Source organism: Xenopus laevis, chromosome 6L, assembly GCF_017654675.1.
Source record: "Xenopus laevis strain J_2021 chromosome 6L, Xenopus_laevis_v10.1, whole genome shotgun sequence".
Classification (NCBI taxonomy): Eukaryota; Metazoa; Chordata; class Amphibia; order Anura; family Pipidae; genus Xenopus; species Xenopus laevis.
Window position 1 is genome coordinate 113,981,501 of NC_054381.1, and position 21,131 is coordinate 114,002,631.

At 38.0% G+C, this 21,131-nt stretch overlaps 1 protein-coding gene across 5 annotated transcripts in view; it reads right to left on the reverse strand.

The window, feature by feature from the left end:
- The window catches only part of emilin2.L (elastin microfibril interfacer 2 L homeolog), a 55,573-nt gene that overhangs the window by 28,103 nt on the left and 6,339 nt on the right, over positions 1–21,131 (reverse strand). For all 5 annotated transcript variants that reach the window (XM_041565505.1, XM_018266603.2, XM_018266602.2 and 2 more), the window contains 1 exon segment: positions 1,585–1,757. In XM_041565505.1, coding sequence (XP_041421439.1) covers positions 1,585–1,757 — 173 coding nt within the window.

Below are 21,131 nucleotides of genomic sequence, written 5' to 3' on the forward strand. Positions count from 1 at the left end.
GGAGAAGAAAAGGTTAAAACTAAGCAAGCCTTATCAGAAAGGTCCACCTAAATATAACAGTAAACCCTCAAAGTATTGATGCTCCGAGTCCCCTGTAAAAAGAAACACAGCATTACTTTCCTTCTATTGTGTACACATGGGCTTCTGTATCAGACATTCTGCCTTCAGCTTAAACCTCCTTGCCCCAGGCGTGAGCATGCTCAGTTTGCTCCTCTTACACCCCTCTCTTCTCTCCTGTAATCTGAGCCCAGAGCTATAAGTGAGCAGGGAGAGACTCAGGCAGGAAGTGATGTCACACCAAGCTAATACTGCAGCTGCTATCCTAAACAAACAGAGAGCTTCTAGAGCTTTTTACTCAGGTATGGTAAAACATTCAACAGAATAAATATAAGATTCTAGCTTGCACTGTTGCAGCTAATCTATTGGCAATAAAATGCCTCTGTAGCTTTCCTTCTCCTTTAAATCTAATGTAATAATCATGGGCAAGAATCACATATCTTAATGTATTCTTAAATAGCAGTTAGCCCACAGAGTTGTACATATGTTGAAGAAGTGATGAAGATGTTAACACCAACACATAAGTATAGCATATACTCATTATATAAGTGCTGACTGAAGAACATTCTGCTGACATGAAAAGTATGAACAAAGAAAAATGTTATGACATAACTTATACACTGGGAACACATATCAATCACACAAACCCAGATTTGTATTAAAAAAATAACAGAATCAGTAAATACTTGGAATTTCTCATAATACTGTTGGTTGTAATTGTTTAGAAGGGGCTAAATATAATAAGTACAGTTACTCTACTGGTTAGGCCTGTGGCTCACAGAATCATCCCCTGCTGCCTATTGTATTTCTATTGGAAACACACCATAACTGACACGTTTCAGGAGAATCTAGAGTGCAATTGGGGCAATGTCTGGCATTTTAATGCTAAACTGAAAATCGTTTGCGTATGACGGTTCATTCATCAATGGGAATTTCATGCATGGAACAATATATATTTACAAGCCAGATCAAAAGATTCGAGAGCCACTAATTTCAGGAAAAGAATAGCGTGCAGGGACAAACATCTAGGATAAAGACGCAGAAAGCATTGAATGGCCTATATCAGACAAAATGTGTTCCATAATTATTATAAAAGTTAAGTCTCACATGACTGCAAATGAAGGGGACTCCTGCTTTTACACTTTGTTTTTATACTATGCTCATCCATGTTATGCTCTTCCCAAAACATGTAAAACTATTGATTAACTCTTTATTGACATATGCATGAGAATACAATACGTTCAACCTTGCAGTTTTTCTAAAATAAACCTTTCTCTCTAGATTACAACAGGATGATTTGTCAGAGGGGGTACACTATATAGTTCCTACGGCCTGTGCTGCTATGAGAGGCAGGGACCTTTATAGGCAAGTTGGAAATAGGCAACACTGGACTTATTAAAATGCCTATAGAGTCCAACAACACTCTCCTTAGCATAGGACTGTAACAGAAGAATTTGTGATACAGTAATACACAAGTAAAAATCACATAATGTATTGCTAATAGAAAAGTGCAAAATTAATTCTCACCGATATCTTTGCGGCCAAGGGCAGGCCTAGAGGTCTGTAGAGGAACAGACTTGGCTTCTTCTGAAGGACCTTCTTTGCAGTCCACCCCCTTATAGCCAGGGCAGCACCTCCACTCTAACTCTGTGACAACTTTATACGACGTAGTGTATCTTGGTCGGAAGCTCACTTTATATCTGGAAGAAAGAATTACAAATAAAAGGTATTAAACAACAAAAAAGGCACAACCTATAAAAATCCATTATCTTCTCTTAAAGGAGAAGTAAAGCTTAACTAAAGAAGTAGCTACAAATGTTGTACATTATGTTCTGAGCTTCTGTACCAGCCCAAGGCAACCACAGCCCTTTAGCAGTAAAGATCTGTGTCTCCAAAGATGCCACAGTAGCTCCCCATCTTCTTTTCTGCTGATTCACTGCACATGCTCTGTGCTGCTGTCACTTACTGAGCTTAGGGACCCACTCACAATATACAGTCCGCATAGAATATAAATGTCACAATATAAGGCTGATTAGTAATTAATACAGATAATTACTACATGGCAGCACAGAAATCAGTGCAATTAGCATGATTATCTAATAATCAGCCCTGTAGCATCAGCTTATGTTACAGGCCAAGCTCATTTTCTGCTTGATAATTTGCGATGACCCCTAAGCTTAACTTCTCAACAGCTGCTCAGAGCCCACTGAGCATGTGAGTGTCATAGACACTTTCCAAGATGGTGACCCCCTGTGACAAGTTTGAAATCCTGGATCATTGCTGCTAATGAGAAGCTGAAACTTTAGGCTGGTGCAATTGGTTCAGTATATAAAATATGGCATTTTTAGCCATATTCATTTTTATCATTTAGTTCTCCTTTAAGTAGTAACAATAAATTAAAATCTTAATTTATGATTCATGGTAAAGGTCTGCAATATTGATTCCAAGGGGGGTATTTATACTCATACTGGAGGAGTTACTAAGGTGCAATAGGATTGTTTAAATAATACAAGAAAAATCAATTCCACAGAAATCAGAGTAGTGGGAGTGTGATTAACACAGACAATATCTCTACCCGAATTACTCTTTAAAAACCAGTAAACACCAAAAACAACTTATTTTCAGGAGATGGGATTTAAGAGCAACTAACAACTTGCTTAGTGCATCTGTAGATAAGAAATAATGAGCTCAGCTGATGTACCTGCCTGTGCAAGAATGCGCGGTCAGACCAGCACCCATGAAGGCTATATGTACTAATGTGGTTGTAAGAGAAGTGCAAGCCTTTTGCACTTGCCAAATAAAGTTGTCACATATGAGCACATGTACTGATGCACAGCAGCAATTTTCAGCCCCCATGACATGGTGCTAGAATAAAATCTGGTTATGTAAAACCAACCACAGAAATGCTTTTCCAGTCCTGAATATTAAATAAGGAATGAAAGGAGCATGTGTTGAATGCTTGTCATTGTAGTTTCCAAATTAATTGTTGCATTTTTTCCCCTTCAAGGAAACAGCAGGGAGGTAGGTTGCACTTAAACATTGATTAATGAATCAGTTGCTCAGCTCTTACAGTGGTGATTATACAACAATAAATAGTTTATCTCAGGTGCGTTTCATATCCAGGTGTGTTCTGCCTTTTATTATTCCATGAAATAGACTGAAAAAGAATGTTTTACCTAGTGGAAAGTTTTTTTTATATAGAATGTATGGACATCCATACGGGAAGTGTAAAGTCATTAGGTGGGTTGTGCCTTTAGCAAAATACACCTAAAAACATAATTATAGTTATCAGCAAATATACATTGTTTCATGCGTGTGGAATTAATGACGCAGAGGCAAAGGGAAGGGGTGAAAGCAAAATCCCATTGGGGGTGTAGATTGAAAGTATTTAACATAACTGACTTCATTTCCAGGAAATGCCGTTCATCATGTCCCACTCTGTAATAACCACATTGACCTGAATCCCCTTTGAGTTCCTTAAAATGCTCCATTGGAAAATATGATTCTTATTGGCTCATTGTTGCTAACCACGGAGCAGTTGTACAATATATTGCAAAGCCTTGATAAGAAAATCTGTTTCCTCCACCAAATGATAAAGATGCTCTTATATCATTTAAATGTCTGGGGGTTTTCTCCTGCTATCTTATCTGAGACAAAGGATGACTACACTTCATTTACCCCTCCCTGACTGTAAACACGAATCATTGTTTTTCTACTATATAACAAAAACTCCCCGAATCTCCCCGAATCTGAGCATGTGTCTCTCTGCCCTTACACAAAGACGATGGTTTTGAAAATTTCCCAAATACATCTAAAAAAATGCAGTCGCAATAAGATACTCTTTCATTTGTATATGGAAAAACCATATTGTATGTGTTAGAAAAGAGCTGAATAGAAATGCAGAAAATATGGAACAATTTATCAGCCTTGTGGCCAAGCAGTTGTGGCTTTACAGTGTAAAACAGTAACGTGGCATACCTGTATTTCATATCAAATAGGGAAATTTAGTCTGGCATTTACTTATTGTTCCCAAATATATTTTTGGAGCCTGGAACAGTTTGCAAAACTCCTAGATTCTTTGATGGTTTGTGTTATTTACCAAATATGGCTTTGTTATGTGGAGGTAAAAATGGTCATTGTAGAGCTTAGTTCTAGTTCAGAAAGGGAAGAAAGAGAATTACACTGGCCAAAATTGAAATGGTCAGTAAGGTTGTGGATATATACATATATATACCTGTATATATATATTTTTCAAAAGTATAAAAGTTCCCAAATAAAATGGTGCCTATCCTTAAAAAAGCCATGGGGAAAAATTAAACAGATTTCTGAAAACCCAGAGTGGTTTATTATTTTATTTAAACGCATGCTTATTTTTTTGCAAATGCCTATTGTACCCCCATACATAAGTTAATTAATTAAGGAGCGGCATCAGCATTATGCTAAACCCATATTTTCAACAAAAGTTGTCTATGCAGAGGAAGGTAAACCAACACTTGTAACCTTCTGTCAGTAACTATATTATATATCTTTATATAATACACAAAAGCCATGAATATCCTGTAAATTATATCCTTATAAACGGTGAGTTCTGATGTCATCAGTTATAAACGGTGAGTTCTGATGTCATTTCTGTCACATGACTCACTGAAACTTGTGTATTATAATAAATAAAGTACCCCCAGTTGCAAAATATGAGGATATTAGAAGTTACCTTGGAGTTCCATGACCTGTATAAAAACACTCTGCCTTCGGCCTCGTGTTTTTATATGGTCATGAAACTCCTCGGTAACTTATAATATCCTTATATTTTACAAGAGGGGGTACTTTATTCACTATATATCTATTTATAACCATTAAATTAACTGGAGATATTTTACAGGATTTACAGGGATCAGTTATCCGGAAACCCATTATCCAGAAAGCTCTGAATTACAAAAAGGCCATCTCCCATAGACTTCATGTTAAGCAAATATTTTGAATTTTTTTAAATGATTTCCTTTTTCCTGTGATAACAAAATGGTACCTTGTACTCCTAACTAAGATATAAATAATTCTTATTGGTGGCAAAATAATCCAGTTATGTTTAATTATTGTTTAAAAGATTTTTCAAGCAGACTTAAGGTATAGAGATCCAAATTACAGAAAGATCCTTTACCTGGAAAACCCCAGGTCCTAAGCATTCTATAGAACACCTCCCATACCTGAATAACAAAGTGTACAGGAACAGATTCCTATTAATAAAAATTGTACAGAAAACTTGCAGGACATATGCAATTGTCACCTGCCCTGATCACTTTGTACTTATTCTCCGACATCACCCCCAATTTGACCCTATCCTTTCCACTTTTCATTCACAGACAATCATGTATAGCTGTGGGCCAGTTGAATCTCCCATCAGTGCTTATGTTTATGGCTCATTGGCTTTCTTTTTTTTTTTTCTTTCTACATGTCGCAGCATTTACATTGCAGACAGGCCATGCCTTCTATAAATTAAATCTCTTCCTCTATAATCAACCACACTTAGGGGCACCTTTACTAAACCTCAAATTAATCAATTTTTTTTACGAAAACAAATCCGACTAAACCCTCTTCCACAATTTTAACTCATTCATCAATAATGACAAAATGTCCTGACAAAATTTGAGCATCAATTCAAACCGTACAATTGACTCTCTGAAAGCTTGATTTTATTGGGTTTTCACTACAAAAACTCAACATTTTCTGTTTATCGTTTGAAAACCCCACATTTTTTGGATTATCCGGTGCAGATCATGATGTCAAGAAACAACTTTAGGGACATCTGCCACTGACATCTACATAACCTCGACAGGTTCGAGATGGAGTATTTTTGGATTCTGATTTTTAGCAGCTTTGGGGTAGAATAAATCTCTACAAATTTGAGAGTTTTCCTCCAAAAAACCTTGACCAGAGAAAAACTGAGGTGTAATAAATGGGCCCCTAAGAATGACTTAATAAATGCTGACACATAGTTTAGCATGTTAAAGAAAACTCAGGTTTTCATATTATAAGTTTGTTGGTTTGACGCAGTAAAGCATTAAAGCATTAGCATGATTGGCTTTGTTGCTGGATGTCACGTTAGGTTCCATTGTGTTGTTCTATTGTTCCGGAAGGCACAAGAGATAGCAAATGATGAGTACACTGAAAACTTCTCCTGGAAAAACTTCCAAGTTTAAAGGGCAAAAAAACAAAACAAAAAAAACAAAAAAACAAGCAGAATCATTTGTTTCAAAGTCGGCCAGGAAATTATCTGACCTTAGAAATATTCATAAAAGGACAAAAGGAACTGGGTGTGCAAACCTGAGATATTTTTCACAGTTGTTGCCAATTATTTGTTCAACATGAAATTACACAGTATTCCTGTTTATTACAGTGGTGACTCCAGTAGACATTTTGTTTTTAATCCAATGTATATAGAATGAATGGCTGCCTGCTGCCACCTGGCCGCCATACATTGATTGAACTTTACCATGATGGTAGCTACAATTACTGTGCCAATGAAGCATTCATTTAGCCCGGAGTCTTACAGATGAGCCACATGCAAGTCCATGTATATGTTGTGAGCACAGACATAATAATAAGCTTGTATCTGCAGCCAGCCTGCTGCTTCCTTGGCAAACCTAGATCCCTAAGCCTCAGGGCAGGTCTGGGGGAAAAAAATAAATGAAAAAAGAGTAACCAATGCCTATATTGTGACCCACTATCCGACCTTCTAACCTGCACCCATTCCCTAGTGTTTCACTCACAACTATTTAGCACTTAATGATTTCTAGTTGCTTTTTACCTCATGTCTTTATACGTCAAGATATAGCAAACTCTAATACTCCCATGAAATGATTGTAGTAGGTACATCATATTATATATATATTTATATATATATATATATATATATATATATATATATATATATATATATATATATATATATATATATATATCTCTTACATTTAGGTAAAGTCCATGCCTAGTTTTTGTGCACAACATATGCATATTCCAATGTTTCAATATGTACTGTATGTTTTAAATACAGGAAATGGTATTATTATTATTATAAGGAGGTATTCAGTAATGCAAGTTACTGGAAAGAAATTTGTTAATATCCATTACAAAATGTATTTGACCAGGTCTGGCACACCCTTGGCCCAATAGCTTAGCTAACAGCACAGAAGGGCAGCACTGAGGCAACACTAATTGAAATGATTGGATGAAATGGAATACTTGTATAGGAGCTTGCACTGATCAGTTTATGTAACTAATTGCAGCTCCAGCCCGTCTTGTCCAGATGTTATCAAACTGAAAACATTCCTCAACAGCCATCTGGGCTTCAGCATTAATCCAGGGCCACAAGTTGACACCCTTTTACTTACTTACAGTGTCAAAGATCCTTGTGTAAAGAGCATTACACAGATATGGAAAATATTGCTACCTGGCCACATCCAATTGTAAAGTGATACTGATACTGAAATTGATCACAGTCTTCTGTTTGTACAAGATTACCACCAAGCTTTCCCTAGCCCAACAGACCATACTGTACATGTGTTCTTCATAATGGGAAAATATTCCTATGTTGCCAATTCCTTCCAAACATGGCACCTGAACAGCTCATAAGATAGACAAGGGGAGGGCAGGGGAAGGCTCCCAACCCATTGGTTGATGCGGAAGGCAAGGGGCACATGATAATTATGTTTGCCAAGTTTTTTTTAGCCTAACAGACAAAAATCTAAATCCAAGCAGTACAGAATCATTACATTACAGATTATTTGTTGTTGTTGAAAACGGTGGAATGGAATTTGCAGATACCAATGAAACTGCTGCCAAACATTAATGTACATTTGATATACTGTAATAATGCTACAATAATAGATATACTGACACACACACAGTGAGCTCTTAACTATCCTTAAGAGAAATAAATCAGTTTCATACCTTGATTTGATCATATCTGACATCTGGAACATATTTAACGTCCTATATTTCAAGATCCCCTAACAGGTATTGTGGGAAAATGACTTATCAATCAAGAGGTGGATAGGACTGCCTGTGCAGTATGGCTTTACAGTATAAGGATGATGGCCAGTTTAGATTACTGTGATATGAACTTGGCAAAAGGATGTTAACTATGAGCTCACATAAAGTAACTCTTGGGAGGTCCTGCAACTTCCAATGACCCCCTTTTACCCTATGAACTCAGTAGGAGGACGGCTGCTATAGTAGTTATTAGGGGCTAAACCTTTTCTTTCATAACGAAAGGAAATGTAAATAAAAGCTACTTTCAAATGTACATTTATAATGGTTTTCATGTAAAAGTGATTGCAGTTGAAATGACTTACACCTTTCTGTTCTCTGGGTCTGACTCTTAAAACAATGTAACATTACTCCTCCATATCTTTTAACTAGCTGGCTTGCAACAATGTTTCCAGATCCAGACCCAGGAGCGCTGATAATGTAAATAGTAGGGATGCACCGAATCCACTATTTTGGATTCGGATGAACCCCCGAATCCTTTGCGAGAGATTCGGCCAAATACCGAACTGAATCCTAATTTACAGATGCAAATTAGGGGTGGGAAGGGGAAAACATTTTTTCCTTGTTTTGTGACAGAAAGTACTTCCCCGCTCCTAATTTCCATATTCAAATTAGGATTCGGATTGAGTTCGTCCGAATCCTGCTGAAAAAGGCAGAATCCTGGCCAAATCCCGAACCGAATCCTGGATTCAGTGCATCCCTATTAAATAGACAAAAGCGACTTTCAATACTTATTACATTAACTTTAAAAGCACTGAAAATTTGCAGGGAATGTATATTGGAAAGTTTCTTAGAGCGACATTTTCTTTCCCGACGCAAAATATTCGGTGAAGGGCCCCTTTAAGAAATAAATTTGCAGTTTTCAGTGGGATGTAACTAATCACCTCTCTCAGAGGAGCTGACATGACATATGAACTCATTACATAATTGCACAAATGTTATCTGCATTATATGGTTTGAAAGCCACGAAAAGCACAAATATTCTTGACAAATCTTGACTAGTGAAGCGTTGACGGTTTAATTAAACTGTCCTTTTTTTGCATAGATATTTGCATGGGGAAAGATAATGTTCTTCTAAATAACTTTCCGATATACAATCACTACACGTTTTCAGGCTTTTAATGTACAGAATAATATTACAATTGCAGCCACCAGCATGTTTGGAAAACACTAGAGAAATATCTAAACAATGGCCCTCCAGCTGCCGTTAATCTCCAAGGACAGTCCCTGCTTTTGCCTCTTTGTACTTGGAAATATCCCTGACCAATTGCATAGAGGTAGCTCAATAATTGTGTTGCCAGAAATGAAACCTATAGCTATTGAACTAAAGTGCTTACATTTTAGTGTTACGGTTATAATTCTATATGTTAGGTGTGGTATTAACCTTTGCAGCCAATTTGCCAATGGAAATGTATTGTCTGATGCATGGGATCCGTTATCTGGAAACCCTTTATCCAGAAAACTCAGTTAGGCCATCTCCCATAGACTCAAGTTTAAACAAGTAATTCAGATTTTTTTTCTCTGTAATAAAAAAACAGTACCTGGCACTTAATCCAAACTAAGGTTTAGTTCATTCTTATTAGAGGCAAAACCATCATATTAGTGTTATTTAATGTTTTAATTAATTTTAAGTAGACGATGTATGGAGATTCAAATTACGGAAAGATCCCTTATCCGGAAAACCTCAGGTCCCTAGCAACCACGGTTCAAAAGCATATATGTAGCCCTGGTAGATAAATTTTTGAAATATGTAAAAATGACTATATTATGTATTCAGTACAGCAATACGTCCAATATATATACAAGGAAATACACAAGCTGCAGACTCATAGGCTGCTAACTCCATATAAATGGCCTGCCAGTCCTAATGATGGATGAAACAAAGAGAAAGCTACACGTGTAAAACAACTGCCAGTTCCTTCCATTTATGACTTCTCCCTTATTGTGTTCATATGGAAGCAATTAGACCCTCTTAGCATCTTTCTTTCAACAAACGAATATGTGCTGCTTTCGCAGAAAAATTTCCCAAACCCCATGTAAGTCATCCCTTCCAAAAGCTAAGCCTGACACTAAATTACACTTCGCTGCTGGAATGTGTAAAAAGACAGCCAATTGTCTCTATTAACTGGATTTGCACAAGAGATCACGTCATTGCATTCTTTTAATAAGAGAAATGCAGAATAAAAAAGCAGAAAAAAAATTTAAATTGTACATTTGTCAGAACGCCCTGGACTCATTTCCCGGTGGCAGATCATGGCAGTGGCAGCTCAAACCACTTGGAAATCTATTGCTTTTAAAGAAAGGGTGATAAAGGGTATATTGGCAGATTTATTCTTCCAGAGAGCACCATATAGTTAACACTCCTAAATCTTCTGGAAAAGCTTTAGGACTATGGGGCATATTTACTAAAGAGGGAAAGTTTTGGAGAAATAACTTCATAGTGGTGAACATTTTCTTTGTACTGGTGTAAATTTATCTCTCTTCTCCAGGTGAAGTTTCTCCGGTGAAAATTCTCCAATTCACTAAGAGCACAAGAACATATTTTCTCCATGACGAAAATTCTCTAGAGAATTTTCCCTACTGCTATTGTATGGGAAAAATATACTGGCAAACCACATTTCTGGTGGAAAAAGTGAACTTACGATTCTTATTAAATATGAGATGTGTTGTGAAAATCCACCTGGCAAATTGAGGTGAACTCTGGTGAAGTTAAATAAAGAAAAAATTCACAATTTAGTAAACATGCCCCTATGTTTGGTACAGATGGTTTTTTGGCCCAAAAGTCCAATTTAAGGACTGTATTAATGATGACAGGCAGCTAACATTAAATAGGTGACACAGGCAGTTTGGGGTGGGATAGTAGTCTAAAGTGATTATACATTATATTTTCTCCAAGAATTTCCATATAAAGTATTACACTACATCATGTAAATACAGCTATAGGACCTCTTATCCAGAATGCTTGGGACCTAGGGTTTTCCAGGTAATGGATCTTTCCATAATTTGGATCTTCATACCTTAACTCTACTAGAAAATCATGTAAACATTAAATAAACCCAATAGGCTGATTTGGCTTCCAATAAGGATTAATTATATCTTAGTTGGGATCAAGTACACGGTACTGTTTTATTATTACAGAGATAAAAGAAATAATTTTTAAAAATATGGGTTATTTGGATTAAACAGAGTCTATGAGAGACGGCCTTTCAGTAATTCGGCACTTTCTGGATACCAGGTTTCTGGATAACGGATCCCATTCCAAGACATTTATTAACAGCAGGATTCCCTTATACATGAGATCAAGGGAGACTATGTTCTTATTCAGAATAAGAATCATTTTGAATTTATTTAGTTGCAGCATAAAAAGGCAACTGTATTTTAAAAATCCTCTCTAAAAATCATAGAAAAGCCATTAAAGGACTCTAGCTAAAAAGCTAGCTGGTACTTTAAGTATTCTGTTCCACTATTCAGCCTAAAAACGAACCCGCTTACCTCCCCACCCAAACCAGGCCCTATGCTCTCATGTCAGTTCTACCGAAGTCAGTGTACATTGATTAAATTTAAAAGAACTAACCAAGGGATATGATATTAGAGAGGAGAGAGCTGTAACACTACCTTTTATCAACTGCATTTGTTTCATTCAATATGTCAGCTCATGTGTGAGTGTCCTGCAGCTGGTGGAATAGTATGTGGAGATGGAGTATCAAAGTGTATGATTATGGCTTCCATTCGGGTTAAACGCTGCCATACACACTTTGGCAAACAGTGCAGTCAGGGCCTTTATTGGAGTTTATGTCAAAAGGGAAAACCTGTTTTTAGACAAATGTCACAGCTTCATAGATACGAATTTAATTTATACTGTTTAGATGCAAAATGAAAACCATACTTTTTAGAAATATGCCTTTATATGGGCATACAATAATGTGTTCCATGGCTTATGTGAATATCATGTGTTTTCTATAGCTGGTGAGAATAATGTGTGTGTAATTGTGCATAAAGTGTATGTGTTTTCCAAGAGTTATGACAATGTTATGAGTGCAAAGTAGTGTTTGCTTTCCATGGCTTCATATGGAAGATGCATATTCGATCTTGCTAAATACAGAAGCAGAATCTTGCCCTGCCCTCACTGAACATTTCCAGACAGTATTTGGAATAGGATTCTACATTGCTCCATAAATATACATTTCTCAGCTATTACACAAACACACACACAATATATCAAGCAGGAGATAATGGATTCAAACAAGCAGTTCAGTCACAAAGTTTCCGTCCAACGAAACCAAGTTAATCAGGATAAACAAGATGTGAAGAACTGTTCAAACGCAGTGGGTTGCTGCAAACTTCAGTGCTTTATTTCACACATTTTCACACATTGTGTGAAATAAAGCACTGAAGTTTGCACCAACCCACTGCGTTTGAACAGTTCTTCACATCTTGTTTATCCTGACACACACAATATATATATATATACATACACTACACACACACCCACACAATTCTAAAGCAAAGCTGATCATGTGAATGTATTCTGTTGCATTCGGCATCTGAATTTCAAGATAAATTGCCCAGTAATAATGACTCAAATAGGACTTTGCCATGTTACAAGAAAAGTCTTTTAACCTGCTGTTCATCTAGGTTCCTTATTCAAATCAATTATTGCTTCCAGGCCCGGATTTGTGGAAAGGCCACAAAGGCCCTGACTTGGGGTGGCAGAATTTTAGGGGGGCGGCATGCCACCCAATCACACTCGCATTGGTTCGGAGGCACTGGGGATTCCCAGGAGATACAATCGTTTTTAAAATTTTCTGTGCACCAATCCCCAGTACTCCAATGTTGAAAATTTGCACATGTACACAAAAGAAGAGGAGGGGACGGGGTGATGAATAGCAGTGGGCCTAGAGGCGCCTGCTTTGTAAATGCGTCCCGGATTGCTTCTAAACTCTCATATTCATTTCTGTAAGTCTCAGCCTAGGGGGGTATATTTATCAAAAAGTGAAGTTAGAGATCGCCACACAGTCCTCTAGAGTTTAAATTCCCCCACTCTCCATTTATTTCTATGGGATTTTTAAAAGAGTATTTATCAATGGGTGAAAGTTCATTTTTTGATAAATACGCCTTTCAAAATTCCACAGAAATGAATGGAGAGTGGCGGAATTTCACACTAGAGGACTGTGGCGATCTCTAACTTCACTCTTTGATAAATATATCCCTAGGTCTCCTGTTGATGCCTACCAAAGCTAGGCCTAAAGATGGAGAAGCTGCTCTCTGGCAATGTTTTTTGTGCGAGGATGAATATCAAAAAAAGGAAAATATCTCATTAGTTACACTATAACTCTCAGCAACTCTCTAAACAAAGCGGTTTCTGGGAGTTTGAAAATAAAACAAAGGTCTACAAGTTGTAGAATCAGATAAACTCTACTCTGAGTGAGGGGAAATGTAGGAAGAGAATGAACATCTAGGGGCCGCTAAAGCTGGCCATAGACGCAACGATCTGATCGTACGAATCATAGATTCATATGATTTTCGGAGTGTGTGTGGAGAGTCCCGACATTTTTCGTCCGGCGGAGATCGGTCGTTTGGTCGATCGGACAGGTTAGAAAATTTCTGTCGGCTGCCGATAATATCACTGCATGTATTGCTGATCGTGCACTCTAAATCTATGTTCATAGTTGGGGATATTGACCATACATAACCAGTTTTGCCAATTTCATACTGAACAACCATCAGTGCATGTATGGAAGTTTGGGGGTCCAACAATTTTGTTGGTATGAAGATGAAGAAGAGCCAACAGCCCAAACGACTGGAACAATAGATATTCACTTTATAGTCGGTTCTATTGTATACGGAGGCATAGAAGCATGTAGGTAGCCAATCACAACTCAACCTTCACACAAGAAAAAAATAAACGATTATCCTCTGTGCTGGCTGCCCAACCAGTGCCCAATCTGACATCCTACAGTGCAAAAAAGTGTTGCCGGCTCTTCTACATAGCCTGGGAAAGCAACTAGCAAACTGATGTAGTAAAAAAGGCAAATTACTTCTAGGGAATTGTACATGACATTTAAAACACAGTATTTATACATAGCATTTAAAGATACTTGAATCCATAGTAACATATGACCTTAACAAGGTAAAAATTTGGTTTAAGTTTACATCACCTCTCCCAATGCCAAAGAGTGAAAGCTAAAACCGCTGTGGAATCCATGAAATCCCACTATGGAAGCTATATCCAAATCTTACCCAAAAGCAAAATTTCCGTCCTCTGGAATGCCAGGAAATATAATCCAGAGTGCCAAATTCTAGCATGAAATCCAAGAACTCGAAGAGCGCTGAATAAAGATCGGAAATGGGATCAACATGGTGAAACGCATCAGTCACTAATGATGAAGAAGTATAGCAGTAGCAGAATATTCATGAATTAAAAACACAAACAACGATAGTGCAGCTGTGATTTGGGCGGTGGAGTAAAATAACTCTGCTTAGTATAAACAAGTTCTAGAGATGCAGAGAACATTCCTAGCCCCAAAGTAACACACAATGATCTGCCAAGGGCAACAGAATCAATATGAGGACTGACTAATGGAGGATTAATGGCACCTAATAACAATACTTATTTCTTTAGTAAAGGTCACAAAGAAATATTGCACACTTCTTTTAAAAAGGCTGATTTCCTTCTTCGATGTTGAATCTCCAGCAATTTTTTAAAGCTGCAAAAGCTTTAATACCATTGAAGTGGAAATCCACTGTTGGCCCCTACCTTGGTAGAATGGTTAAAAGAAAGTAGAAGAAATTAGAAGCCTAGAAAAACTAACATAACAACAGTTATCAATGTGGTCCCCTTGGGTACATTATATAAAAACTCTATAGATAGAGAATGAAACCCTCATGTACACCTGACAGGAGCTCTCTTCATATCAAATAAATAACATATCTTCTAGCTATACACAATATTTTGAGGTTTACTGCTATGCATAATGCTGAATCGTTTTCATATTATAAAAATAACTTGTTGTCAGACTCTTGCCTAATATGTATACTTTTTGTTTTGTAATAACCTTGCAAACACCTCCCTCCCCCTCTTTTTCTTCTGTACCCCTTCATTTTGAAAAATGAAAAACTGAAAAAAAGGCTGATTTTAGAGGCATATCACCCAGACATGTCAGTAGCTAATACTTGTATCACAATCTATACAAAGTCAGAGGTAAAGTGCCACACTCACACAACTCACTGTTTGCAGTCTCGGGTGCACGCTGAACTCCTCTCTGCACAGGTTCTCTACACGTGAATAAACAATTGCAGCAGCACTCCGATATGTGAAAAAACTTTTTATTCGTGCAACAACGGCAACGTTTCAGACTATTCCAGTCCTTTATCAAGCCTTGATAAAGGACTGGAATAGTCCGAAACGTTGCCGTTGTTGCACGAATAAAAAGTTTTTTCACATATCGGAGTGCTGCTGCAATTGTTTAATACTTGTATCACTTTCCTTGTTTACAACACCCATCTTTGAAACAGGAGACGCGAAACTGGACTTTTAAAGGGATACTAAAAATAAAATACAATCTGCTCCTACATGAAAGGCTAGTGTACGTCTTTCACAGATATTTTTAGGCTTTTCCATAAACCATAGTTAACATAGTTAACTAAGCAGCTGTCTTCCCTTCAGTACCACTGATGAAGAGTCAAAACTACAGGTATTCAGACCCTTTCCAAATTCTCCAATTTTACAGAATAATATATCCTACACCAGAAATGTATTTGAAAAATCTGCATGCAAATATGGATGAATCCCTTCCAACCAGTGTGAAAGGTGATACATACTTACTCCAAAAAGCTGTTATTGCTTCAAAAGCTGACTTTTCAGAATATTGAATACTTATGCAAGCAGTATATTTACATTTTTTTGACATCCATTAAAGGATACAATCACCATAAAATAATTTCCCCTCCGTCAGGTGTGGGCTAACAGGGCCGGAATCCGATTACAGGAAAGAATAGTTTTTTTGGTTGAAAAGGCCCCGCCAGTGCTAAGCTGCCTGCACCAGGAGGGAGCTCCCGTGCAAGCCACCATGTTGCTGGACATTATGCTCATTGCATGCATTTCTGTGCCCCAGCATGTCTGCCTGCACCAGTAGCTCCCTTTTGGTGTAGACAAATTTTTTAAAGAAAAATTATTGTTTCCCCCAACTGGAGTGTGGACTCTATTACCCTACACCACCGGTGAGGGAAACTATTTAAAAGGATTCTGTCATGATTTTTATGGTTTAGTTTTTATTGCTAAATTACACTGTTAACACTGCAAATAATTCACTCTATAATATTACATTTAATTCCTGAACCAGCAAGTGTATTTTTTAGTTGTAATATTGGTGTGTAGGCAGCCATCTCAGGTCATTTTGCCTGGTCATGTGCTTTCAGAAAGAGCCAGCACTTTAGGATGGAACTGCTTTCTGGCAGGCTGTTGTTTCTCCTACGCAATGTAACTAAATGTGTCTCAGTGGGACCTGGATTTTTACTATTGAGTGTTGTTCTTAGATTTACCAGTTATCTTGTGTTAGGGAGCTGCTATCTGGTTACCTTCCCATTGTTCTGTTGTTAGGCTGCTGGGGGGGAGGGGGTGATATCACCCCAACTTGCAGTACAGCAGTAAAGAGTGACTGAAGTTTATCAGAGCACAAGTCACATGACTGGGGGCAGCTGGGCAACTGACAATATGTCTAGCCCCATGTCAGATTTCAAAATTAAATATAAAAAAATGTTTTTGCTCTTTTGAGAAACGGATTTCAGTGCAGAATTCTGCTGGAGCAGCACTATTAATTGATGTGTTTTGAACACACATTTATCCATTTAAGGTGATAGGTGCCCATTTATGATTTTGGACATACTAAGAATGGATTTATTTCAGGACTGAAATAAAAAACACAGTTCATTCAGCAATATTCAAGAATTGTGCAAGGCCTGAATCTAGAATTCCAGTTAAAAATACATTTACACGAATATGAAGAAATGAAGTTTCCTATGAAAAGAGAAGTGACTACAATGTCACAGTGAACTTTACCCTACAGACCATTACAAATGTTTTTTTTTGGTTCTTTTTACTGGGAAGATGCAGACACAAAAACGAATCCACAGTCCTTGTGGCCCCTCTAACCGCAGTTGACTTTATAGTAAGTCCCCTCTCAATAATGGTTCCACTAATGACTGTAAGAGGCTGAAGACCACAGTTCTTGCTCAAGTTTGCATACAGAGTGTGTAGTTGCAGCTGCTAAGAGAAAACAGTGTCTACCCAGTACTTGTGAACTGACCAAACCAGGCATTATTCCCTTAATAAGCACAGTTATACACCAATCACATATAAGAAAAACAGAGACTTTTCTTGGCTGTGTTCCATAACAGAGAGGTACTCCAGGAAAAATAAATCTTCATCAAATGCAAGAAATCCAAGCAAGCATTGTACCATTTTCAAGACTTGGAGGATGTTTCACTGGAGTTTATTATCAAGGGCAGAGACACACGCTGCTATTTTTGGAGGTTAGTTGCCCAGCGACAAATCGATTCAGGAGGAAACTTCAGGCAACTTTGGAAAACTAAGCACTCAGAGTGCCATACCGCTGGCAATTTAGATTCTAGCCGGTGAGAAGGCAGTTCGGGGAGATTAGTCGCCCAAAGAAGAGGCAATTTGTCGCTGGGCGACTTAATCTCCCTGAATCTTCGCATGTGTCTCTGCCCTAATACTGTATATTTTAAGCCAGCCAGGCAAGCAGTTAAATACATAGTAATTATTTTAGTGTTAACTAATGTGCTACTGGGGACAGCATAGGCCTGCATGTAGGTGACAAGTGTGGATAGGTGAAATATCTTATGACAAAACCACAGGTCTATAGTAAAATATGTGCATTGTGATATACAAACAAATTCTTTTGTAGTTGTTTGGGGGAAGCAATCAGTTTGTACACATGTCATTTCCTGCTGCTAATCACATGAGAATCCATGGATATAATTCACAGCCCTGTAGGAAACATGTTGCGTTATTTTAACGTGTACCAGATGCTAACGTCAATAAAGAATGAACAAAATTAGGAAAGAGGATTATAAATAAGAACATTGCATTGCAGGTAAATATTCGGCTGGATCTGTTTAGCATAAGCTCTCTGTTTGGGTCACCAACTGACATGATTATTAAAGCCAACGGGTTGTGCACTGTGACAGCTCTCGTTTATTAGTCAGATGTTGTTTTGATGGTGCCATTGTTTTTGACCATTGTCAAAAAGTGAAACGGTTCCAGAAGGAGTACCGGTGTTATTATCTGCCACTTTAAAGGGAAAATATACCCCCCCTTTCTGACATGAGTTTAATAAGCTGGCGTTATGTAAGAAAAGCAACTTGAACTTCCAGGAATATATTTTTTTCTTACACAGTCATAAGTGATTTTGCAGATTTAAAGGAAACCATAATCATCATAAAACATAATTAAGGGTTATACTCTTTAGTCTCAGAGTGTAAGCCAACACCTCCCTCACCTTGTTCCATTATTAACTGTTGGATTTTTTGGTTGAAATCCCCTTGATTTCCATAATGCTGCACAGAAAACAACTTCAAAGTCCTTGAACGAATCACTGCACAATGCAACAATGAGGGAGAGGTTTATATTAGGGATGCACCGAATTCACTATTTGGGATTTGGCCGAATCGCCGAATCGTTCATGAAAGATTTGGCCGAATACCGAACCAAATCCAAATCCTAATTTGCATATGCAAATTAGAGGTGGGAAAGGAAAAAGTGGAAAAATAATATATTTTACTTCCATATTTTAAGACAAAAAGTCATGTGATTTCCCTTCCCACACCCTATTAACATATGCAAATTAAGATTCGGTTCGGCCACACACAAGGATTCGGCCGAATCCTAATCCTGCTGAAAAAGGCAGAATCCTGGCCAAATGCCTCAGTCATCATTCTATGTGGGGCATTTTTGCTGAGGCTAATGTCATGTTGTTCAATCAGAAACAGAATGGTTGTCCACATAACAAATTCTGACTTTCCGATCATTAGCCAAAAAGGTGCTATTTTTTTCAGTAGTTTAAACATTCTATTGACAAAAGAGGGGAGGCCCTTTCCATTTCAACTCTGCCAGTAGCTTAGTTTAGAAATGTCTTTATAGATTTCTTATTATTTCCCACTAAAATCAAACTAAGCAAACTCCAAGTATAAATCTATGAGCTACTGTATATCTACACTGTGTGGTCAAAAGTAAGCAGACACTTCTTCTAAAATTATAGGTCTTTAGCTGGAACCCTCACTGCTCAGTTCCCAACTGTCTCTGGAAGCAACTTCAGAACAAGACTTTATGCTGGAAGTAGGGGGTTTTATGAGCAGCTACACACAAGCCTAACATCACAACATCCAATGCCAAGTGTCGGCTGTAGTAGTGTAAAGATCTCTGCTATTGGAATCTGGAACAGTGAAAATATGTTTTCTGGAATTATGAATCTTATTTCTGACTCTGGCAGTCTGACCGAAAGATCTGGGGTTGGCACATGCCAAAAGAACACAACATTCCAGAACAAGTAATGACAACTTGTTGCCACTTTGTATAACTATTTGACTAAATTGGAGAACTAAGTAACAAATTGGCAAATTCACTGCTGGTAAGTGCAAGGTTATGTACTTCGGCAGGCTATGTAATTGCTTATTTGAAAAGGATCTGGAGATTTTTGTGGATAATAAGTTATGTAATCCTAGGTAGTGTCATTCAGTGGCTACTAAAGCAAATAAAGTTCTGTCTTCATGTCTTGCATAAAAAGAGCATTAAGGATGAAAACGTAATTATGCCTCTTTATAGGTCCCTGGTAAGGCCTCAGCTGGAGTATGCAGTGCAGTTTTGGACTCTGGTCCTTAAAGCAGGGCGGGAATTAGGGGTAGGCAGGAGATGCACATGCCTAGGACACAAAGCTTGGGGGGCACAAGTCACGTACCTTCAGTGTCGCCTACCCCTAGTCCAGCAGTGCTACATGATTGTTGGGGCCAAGCAAGCGGCGTTATTGCACACTAATCTTCTCATTTTTGCTAGCGTATGGCCACGCTCGCTCGTTTGGGCTTGCATGCGCACGCCCGCGCTCACACATTTGCACATGCGCACGCACTCCCCCGCACAGACACAGCCAGCTGTGTTGCCTGGGGGAGTCCCGGCTGGCACAGGCTGGCACTGCCTTAAAGGGATATAAATGAGCTGGAGAGAGTGCAGAGACTAAGCGCAACTAAACTGGTTAGGGGGATGGAAGACTTAAATTATGAGGGTAAACTGTCATGGTTAGGGTTGTTTGCGAGGGGACAGATACATGGTTGGGAATCTTTTTTTACATAGAAAAGTGCACCCCCTTAGACTTGAGGAACTGAACATTTTGCCACCTGCACTGGAGGCAATTAAGAGCAGACAACAAGACGTACTATGTGCCATTGTCCTAGGGGTTCAAACCTATTGCTATTTTAGTGCAATTACACCCCCTGCACACTATCATGGAGGTGGGACAGTGACACCATGGCAGTAGGGAAATTTGGTTGTGGAGATAGAGAGCTTAAATGCAAGTTGGGGAGGCACAACACCCCAGGGAAGGAGTAGGAACTATAAACTAACAAGTACTGTATATTGCCTATCAATTTGTAATACTGACCTGATTGCTAGGCTAGCGAAATAAAGGCTGGTAGTAACCCTAGCCCTAAACAACAGCCAATCTTTTGGGTTAGGGGTTTTGGTGTGCCTTTAAAATAAGGCACACATCCACAAAATCTTCTAAAAACATTTAAACAGTATTGCACAACTATATTCTATTATGTTCAAAGTTTTATGGTGATTAGAAACATACTGGTGACTGCTGTTTTGCAATATACCCCAAACTGGTTCTTCTTTAATGGAAAAATGTAAGGAATGGCATTAAGAATTCCATTGCTTCCCTTTAAAAATAATAATACAAAACAGAATCTTGGGATGAATGTCCCATTTTGTTAAAAGATTCCTATTTTCATTGAAATCC